Source organism: Microchirus variegatus (assembly GCF_963457635.1).
Source record: "Microchirus variegatus genome assembly, chromosome: 5".
NCBI classification, from domain to species: domain Eukaryota; kingdom Metazoa; phylum Chordata; class Actinopteri; order Pleuronectiformes; family Soleidae; genus Microchirus; species Microchirus variegatus.
Window position 1 is genome coordinate 23,249,731 of NC_139806.1, and position 9,277 is coordinate 23,259,007.

At 39.7% G+C, this 9,277-nt stretch overlaps 1 protein-coding gene across 1 annotated transcript; it reads right to left on the reverse strand.

Moving 5' to 3' along the window:
- Nucleotides 1-5,855: 5,855 nt before the first annotated feature.
- LOC310927637 (uncharacterized protein) lies at nt 5,856-8,692 on the reverse strand. Its single transcript, XM_083889989.1, has 2 exons — nt 8,620-8,692; nt 5,856-7,897 (listed from the first exon to the last, which is right to left on the reverse strand). Exon 2 carries the CDS (start codon nt 7,890-7,892, stop codon nt 7,170-7,172), a length of 723 nt encoding a protein of 240 aa, XP_083746115.1. The 5' UTR covers nt 7,893-7,897; nt 8,620-8,692; the 3' UTR covers nt 5,856-7,169.
- Between the last annotated feature and the right edge of the window lie 585 nt (nt 8,693-9,277).

Here is a 9,277-nt window from a genome sequence, read left to right on the forward strand (position 1 = left end):
ATGGCAAAAGTGACGTCATTTGCCCAAGAAAGAATGACATTGTGTATAGGAAGAATTACAGATATCTGTATACATATCCAGTCAAGCTATTAAATGTTAAAACAGCTTTCCATACTACACACTACATATACAACATATACATAAAAATGTTCAATGAGTGAGTGCGTCTTCCCCTTTCTGCTCCTTTTCCCAAGATAAGGTTCACTTTCTGGCAGTTATTCAACCGTTTAGGAATAAGCTGACATCACAATGTTTTACCGTAATGACAAGTATGGGAGCAGAGCTCTATTTATCTGCTTTCTGCTATCCAGCCATCCGTCTTCTACCGCTTTATCCTCCACATGAGGGTCGCATGGGGTGCTGTGCCAATCTCAGTTGACATAGGGTGCCAAATCCATAGTTTTTGAATTTTATAGATATCACAAAATAATAAAATAATGGTCTCGGAGTTACGGTAATGAAAAGTATGCATGACAAAGAGATAGTAGGTCCAATAGTAAATGGACCTTTGTTTTATTTTTAGTTTTTTTGTGTATTTGGACTGTTTTTGTACTTAAAAGTTTTGTTTTATTTTGAAGTTTGTCCATGTGTGTACCTTGTTGAGTTTTGCTTCCGGTCCTGTCTCACCTGTGGATTGCCCCGCCCTAAGGTGTTTCACCTGTGTCTCGTTGGTCTCACCTGTGTCTGATTGTCCTCATTACTCTGGTTTTTCATGTGAGCCCTGTCCATGTTTTCTTTTTGGGTTTGAGTTTTGCTTTTTTTATTTGTTTAATAGGTTAAATGCTCCTTTGTTAATTAGACTCGACTGGCATTGAATCCCTAACCTTTCAGCTGCAACATTCGGTAACTATGGCAACCATTCTCTACTGTTTTAAAAGCTAAAAAGTGACGTATTGTACACATCACATCTAAAGTGTGTGGTAAATAATTGACTGTGGAATAATGTGAATGTTTGACCTACTTTTTAAAAATATATATATTTTTATCATTATTAATATGTTTATGCTTGCTTTGTAAAAACTGACCCCAGCAGCAGAAACAAAGCAGTCATTAGTGCCCCTACTGGCAGAATAATTAATTAATGATGAACAAACAAAGCAAAGCAAACACACTCTAAGATTAATTTCCCTAGTGCCACATGCAAATTAATTTCACACAAATAATTAACTGCCCAGATTAATTAATGTTGGTTTTGAACTGGCACAAGACGAACACAATATTTATACCTGCAATTACAGGAATCAGAACGAGAGGAGAAAATAAAAACATTAGAAACTGCTTCCCAAGATGAACGGTTGTTGAACAATATAAGAAAATTAAAACTCGAATTCAACAAAATAATTGAAAGAAAAACACAGTTTCAACTGGAGAGGTTACACTGGGAAAACTTTGAACATAGCAATAAATCGAGTAGATACCTAGCTAACCAACTTAAACTAAATAAAGAAGTACTATACTAAATATACAATACTAAATACTACTAAAATCCATGAATTTGTGACAATAATCTGAATATATATATGCTGCAGTTTGTTTGCTCCTTTTGTGACAATAATCTGAATGTTGTGGTTTTTTGCTCTCTTGTGACAATAATATGTATATATTATATGTATTATATCTAAAAAAATATATATGTGTTTGTGTGTTTGTTTGTTTATATATTTGTGTGTGTATGTATATATTTATATATGTATGTTTATATATGTGTGTATATGTATGCATGTGTGTATATATATGTATGTATACGTGTGTGTATATATGTATGCATGTGTACATATATGTATGTATACGTGTGTGTGTATATGTATGCATGTGTACATATATGTATGTATACATGTGTATATATATATATGTTTGTATATATGTATACATGTGTATTATATATATATATGTTTGTATATATGTATGTATGTGTATATATATATGTTTGTATATATGTATGTATGTGTATATATATATGTATATGTATGTATGTGTATATGTATGTATGTGTATATATATATATATATATATGTTTGTATAAATGTATGTATGTGTATATATATATGTATGTATGTGTTTATGTATATGTATGTATGTATATGTATGTGTATATATATGTATATGTATTTATTAGGGCTGTCAAAAGATTAACATTATCAGATTAATCACAGGGTAGCTGTGGATTAATCATATTAGGTCGGGGTGAATTTTAATGGATGAATGTGTGGACTTTTCTCAAATGATGTCATTTAAGACCCATGAGTTTGGAGCAGCTGTGAAGTATGTCACACCTTGGATTTCACAGGACGTTTTACTGACGCAGCTGCGCTGACTGTGTGCAGACGTGTCGTCCTCTCTGCAGATCTGTTCATCTCAACATGCCGCATAGTGTGTCGTCTCTCAGCCAGCAAAGGCTTTTAATGGCCTCAGAACGATCCAGATCTGGTCACATAATTATCATCATGACTGCGTTCCTTTAACATTAACATCTTCTGCTCTTCAGTGTGGTCAGGTCACTGTCGTCAGGGTTGAATATAAACAGGACGGAGCAATGAGGTCATGTTCTTTCCCCGAAGCCTAAAGGCAGTTACACAAGCCTGTAAAAGACACTGTATATACGTCAACTCCTCCTCAGTTCATGGATCTCTGCTTCAATAAAACAGCTTCTTCTTTTTTCTGAAAATCCAATCCTTCTAAATGTCATCTGTGCTGCATGGCCCATATGTGACATTTTTCCTAATTCGATGAATCAACTTTTCGGTTCAACTTAATCGTCAACAGACCCAAATGCAATAAGGCAACGATAAGCCGCATAACCCTCAAGCGTCATGAATAAAATAATTGGTTAACCCCAAAAACCTTTTGCCAGTTTGAGCTTTTAATCTCTAGGTGACGCTACAGAGTTCGTCTGACAACTAAAAATGTGTATAAAAAAATTCTCTCCATGCTTAATTTCTATTCTATTCAATGTTAAGCATCACCTCACAGAATACACAAACACCCATAATGATCATTATCAGTGGTGAATTCAGTGACAGGTAGAGACAGAGCACTTATCACATATTTTGGAGTGAAAATACCACAGCCTGCTTTCAACAGATTCACTCGGTTATATCTGCTGACCTCTTCACCAGGAAGAAAAGCATGAGTCATCACATTTCTGAATGAGGTGATTCAACATGACTCGTCTGGACTGAGAAGTGTGAAGGCGACGCTGATCCCTTCTGCTGCTGACCTCGCTGCCACCTTTGCCCGCAGAGAGTCACAAATACCAGCAGCCAAGATAAAAAAATCAACCGCAAATATTTCCAAAATATTCTTCCCAGCAGGTGATTCTTCCACCTCAGGAAAGGGGGATGCGTATTAGATATCTTTGCAAAACCGCAGGATTTTTCCACTGCATCATTCACTAGAAGCACAGAACAACTTGGATGATGCTCTTTTGTGTGTGTCCGATAACGATGTTAGTCTGGTGAAGTCATTCCAGATCATTTATGGACTATGAAGCTGTTAAGAACACATTGTGCTGAGTCATGTCGAAGACATAAATCTCCAGCTGTGTAACAATTGTTCTCCCAGGACAAATAAATAAACAGCCCAAATATGACTCAGCTAAAATGCTTTTGCTTATTTTTATTTACATTTTTTCCAGTCTGTGCAGAGTAAAGCATCTAGGATATAGGATTTTTGGCTTGTACGTCGTATTTTAAGTTTTGATCTGTTCGATATCTGATTGTGATCTGAATGCGATAGTGATTTTGACCAGATACCGATTCCCATCCCTAAAAAATAACCCAAGGATAGTAAGCATTGTTGTCATGGATCTTGCATGTCATGTCATATTTTAGTGTTCTCTGCAGTTTATAAGTGTGTCACTGCTGTGTGGTCATATCATTTGTCTGTTGGGGGGCCCCCAGATTTGGGAGGGGGGCCCCCAGATTTGGGAGGGGGGCCCCAGGTGATTGCCAGATTTGCCTATGTTGCAATCGCTCTTGTGCGAGTGATGGCATGTGATCATGTGAGCTATGTGGACTTGTCTGGAAAAGCAAAGGCAGCCAGGTGTAACTTTGATTATGAAAAAAAAGTTTTGTGAACCTGTTGGTTATGGTCAGGTGGTAAATGCATCCGGGTTGGAATGTTCCATCTGTTGCGACTCGCCTGTTTTTCTCGCTGTGTCCATGTTGCTCTGAAATATTGCCTTTTCTTCCATTCCATTTATTTTAATACTAAATCCAAAAAGACTCTTGCCTTTTGCAACCAGAAGACCCAGGTTCTGTCTGTCTGTTTGTTTGTTTGTACTTCCACACTTGCACTTGCTAATATGGCCAACAGAGGCCGCCAGAGGCTTGTTGCGTCAATGGGGTGAAGTCTGCCATCCCTGATTGTCTTGTTTGTCTCTATATGTGGCCCTGTGATGGACTGGTGAACTGTCCAGGGTGTAGCCCGCCTATCGCCCTATGTCAGGATAGGATAAAGCGGTAGAAAATTAATGGATGGATAAATCCAAAAAGGTTGGAGGTCAAACCGTTTTGAGAGAGGATGCACACAGACATGAGCGACAAAGCTGCTGTGATAGGAAATGCGGTGCAGATAACACCTTGTCTTTGTTTTACTTATTTTTCTCATTTGAATGTGTTAATTTTATTCAGTGAGGCTGGTCGTCTCTGCAGCTCCCAGGGTTTGGTTGCTTAGTAACTTCGGAATGTGACAGGAAGGGCCCTTAATAAAAAGGTGTAAAAAAGGAATGAGTGTATCACGCTGATGCTGATGCTGGTAGATATTCAAGGTTGCAATACTGGGATTAGTAAAGTTGAATCAATGAATAATGTTACCATAGCATATGCTTGTTTGTGGTGCAAAATGTGTTCACTGACATTGGCTCTCTCCTGGAACTTCCTCTACTGTGAACCAGGGTACACTTTAAAGGTTAAAGTTGACATATTATACCCTATTTCTCCAAGTTAAACTAGTTCCCTGGTGTCCTAATGAACATGTCTGTGACATGCTTTGGTCAAAATTCCATAAGGATGAAGCACCACAGCAGTTCAATCACTCTGCCAAAACAGCCCTGTTCAGAACGCTCAATTAAGTAGTATCTCTTTAGGTCCACCTTAAAAAAAAAAGTAAAAAAAAAGAAACTTACGGGACAGGAAATGACATCAGCCACAGAGGCTACTGGGAGCTAACAGCAGTTAGCATTTGGATAAAGTGATCATTTGCAGGCTCTAGCAGGCACATTGCCGTCATATATAACATGTATCCACTGGACAGATAAATCCTCTGAGGCTGGAAGTTTGCGGAGGACTCTGTGCTGCACTGTGGAGCCAAGAATAGAACAGGCTTTTTCGCAGGCTTCCGGTTTTCGGATACCATTGCCCTCGCCTGCACTCTCCCCCGCGGAGCTCCGCGAGACAACAATTCCAGGTTTTTATCGCATTGTGACGTCACAATGACTGATAGGCCCTCCAGAGTCCCAAATATAAGGATTTAAATGATTAAAAAGTTGATTTTGCATAATATATGCCCTTTAGGAAAATACTTTAAGAAAATATCTGTGACCCATCTAACCCAGTGTTTGGGAATCACTAACAAACCATATATCATGATTATTTTTATGGTTAATCTGGAAATCTTTTATGGACCCCCCCATCTTTTATCATTCATTTTACTTTTATATTACATCTATATTTCATTATTTATTCTTTACCAAGTCCCGTCTAAAACATTTGAGTGACTATGCCGAACGTAGCCTTGATGTTTTTGAATTCATCATGCATCATTGAATTCCAACAGCAGCCCAAGACAAAAGAAAACACCAACATCATGCTTAGTGAAAACAGTTTAACCTTGTGTAGTCAGTACATTTTAATTCCTTCATGAAAACATTCAACGTTCCTTTAAAAAAATATTTATTTAAAATGGGAAATCACATGGATTTTGAACACTGTACATGTATTTTTCATCTTTTAGGCACATGTTCTGTTCTGCTGTCATCAGCAGACTCTGTCACTGTTTGTGGTTATTGTGTTTCCTGTGCAACCATCACATAAATCTGCACTTGCATGCTTGTGCATCGTGTCCCATGCAAAAGTAGAGACATTTTCTCAACCCCACACTGCTCAGCATGTGCGTTAAAAGCAACAACTTCAGGCCATTTCAGCAGCAGAAATAAACACAGTGTTGTGTCTGCATGTTACATGTGTTGTTGGGTAACTTCTGTACAGCTTGATGTGGTGTTGCCAGAATCTGTGAAAATGCCGGAAGCAGAGTAAGAACTCTGTGGCGGCAACCGGAGCAAAATGGAATGAAACCATGGCTCTGAGACATGCAGATAGAGGCTTGAACATGAGATACACTGGATTCAGGATTTAAATATTGGACATTCTTCTCTTTTCATCATATAATAATAAAAAAAAAAGCACCAGCCTGAGGCTTCTCACCAGCTCAGTGATGGATGTGTCTCAGCTGGAATAAGAAGAGCCTCACAAAATCCATATCCGCTGAAAGGCTATCGTATGACAGCTGGAAAAACAGCACCGAACGCTTGTGTTCAGCCAGCGAGCTGACACGACTTCCGACAATAAGACAGATGGAAAAACACACCCATCCCAAATAAAAGTACACATTTAGCATATTAGGCAAGCTTTTCCTGGAGTGAAACAGTTAGACTTGAACAAACGTGTGCAGTAGAAGTTTTCCACTTTTAAATTTAAAGAAAAACGATGATCACAAACACGACATATTCACTCGTAGTACTTTAAACCACAGTTGAATTAAATACATAAAATAAGGAACTCTCACAGAGAGCTGTAAATACTGTGTCTACAGCATATATTCTATATTCCAATATGGCCACAATAATGACAATTATCAGTTTTGAATTCAACCCGTTCAAAAACTGAGCTTATAAAAAAAGATGTTTTATAGATACACAGTATATGTACATGTCAGAGTTGGTTTTCAAGCCACCGTTGATTCTTTTTTTTTTTTTCTTTTTTTTTAAAAAGCTCTGTTGGTAGACTGTAAATAACCTGTCAAATACATTTACTGTATGAGAGATGATGAAACTTGCTTCCAGGAAGAAAATCACAGACGCTACAATGGAGTCGAAGTTAATTAACTGCAATAACCCTGAAAAGTCTCACGGGACAGAGTCTTATCTCTGTGTGTGTGCCTCTGTTTTCTGTTCACAGTGTCTCGTTGGCGGAGATGCTGGCCTCCTGTTTCCGTTGCCTCTTGTGCCTCCAGAGCAACACGATCAACAAGAGGAGCAGCAGGAAGCCCAGAGCTCCTCCGATGAGCCCTGCTGTCAGAGGCAGACTGTTGTTTCTGGGATGGTACATCATACACGAGCCGTCACCGGCTCCGCTGTCGTTCACTGCAACCACACAAACCTCTGCGATGTCCTCAACGTCGCCCATGGCGCCGGTTCTTTGGTCCTTCCCGAAGCGATGCCTCTCCTGGTTCCCGACTGTCACGATGTAAGCTGTTACATATGAGTAAGGCGCACACCAGTGAGCTATGACCTCTGAGCCATTCCAAGACACTGATGTCAAGACAGGAGCCCCTGGTTTGACGTCGTGCATAGTGAAGCCAGGGCACAAACAGCCGGTGGAGTCTTCTAACGTGGTGCATGACCTCTGACCCTCGAGGCATGGATTGTAGTCACATCGTTGCAGAGTCCTTCCGTGTGACACTCTGGTGTTTGAAAGAGGTGTGACTGTGTCCTCAAGTCGGTAGTAGTCTTCTGTTGGAAACATGAGGTCCTCAGTCAAAGACCCGCGTGGCCTCAGAATCCGAGGTTTCGTCCCAGGGACTTGTGATGGTGTTGGCAGCGGAGAGCAGCTGCTGATGAAAAACAGGCAGAGAAGCAGCAGGGGAAAAGGAAGGTCCCTGTTGGCAGCTGTCATCCTGTCTGGGGATCATAAAAAAGGTCAGATTTATTGTTTTGGAAAGATGTTTTCCTCATTCTTTTTTTTCTTTTTTTGATAAGGTTTTCCAGCTGTGTACATTAGTACATTAAAAGTATTGGTAGTAAATCATGAGTTTCATTTGGAACACACAAAAACCTCCTTGTGGGACAGTGCGACAATTCTCAATTCAGTTTCTCATTGTCTTAAACACGTGTTTCCAGTCTTTTAGAGACTGTATGACTCCAACCATAAATTGTTTACTAACATCTAAGCTCTCTGCACTAAAGTAGTGACTAACAAAATATTTGGGCGTCTAATTAGTAGAAATGCCTTCTATTGTGGCATGTTTATCAGTGATTTATGCCCCCCCCCTTTTTTATACAAAGCTGCCGGGAATAATTCTAATTTGTTCATCTTTCGGAGGTACTTCACACTAATTCAGCATTCCAGACGGTATTGCACAACAGGTCCAAATGCCTACACACCCAAGCCACAGCTCTACCCAGTCAGCTGGATCGAGTTACAGAAAAGCACCATGTGCCCTTTCCACAAGGATCCACCAAAAACACATGCGAGATGTGCTCCACAGTGGGGACAACAATGAAGTCCATTCAGAAAGCGAATAAATCGTGTTAACACGACGTGAAAATACAGCTGAATAGTGAACTCTTGGATTCAGATCTGCTCGAGTGAAAAGTGTAAATATCAAGATGTGTAAACTTACCTGTTGCTTGCAAAAAAAAAGTTTCTCCTCTTTGTCAGAACGCGTCAGGAGCTCCTTTCGACCTCGTTGTCCCTCCACTTGCTCCCTCCTGTTGCTCCCTGCCTCTTTTATATGTTTTCCTACTCCCCAACAACAATCACCTCCTTCTTTCTGTCCTCCCACAGTCCGTCCCCCCCTCTTCTCTCCCTCATTCCCCTCTGCACCAGCAGCTCCACCTCTCCTCTTGCTGAATGGTTTAGTAATATGAGTGAGTGCGTGAGTAATGTCTCTTATTATAAAACTTTACTGCTGTGTGATTTCAGATGAAATGGAGTTCTCTTGAATTCCACCACAGGTTTTTCAGAGCGTGTCTGATTTGTTAATGAGCTGCTGTTCTCCTTTTTAGGCTGTGAGTCAAGTTGAATGGGGTGTTCCAGAGCTTTGATTCATTTCAGTTACTCATCCTTGACACAATTAATGGGAGACGGCTTAGCCTTAACCTACTTAGTCGCCTAACCTCTCACCTAAATAGAATTTATGACACATTTAAAACACTCGAAAGGGCTGAATCTGTTGTGCAGCTGTTGCCATAAACACCGGAAATGAACCTGAGTGGAAGTTTTCTGGAAATGTTGCTGAGCTGCTTGTTCAAAGTATAATTTCAGTTCCGTGTAGTTAT

Bases quoted from the DNA above. Each gene is read 5' to 3' on its own strand.
- LOC310927637 (XM_083889989.1), bottom strand. From the start codon at position 7,892: ATGACAGCTGCCAACAGGGACCTTCCTTTTCCCCTGCTGCTTCTCTGC.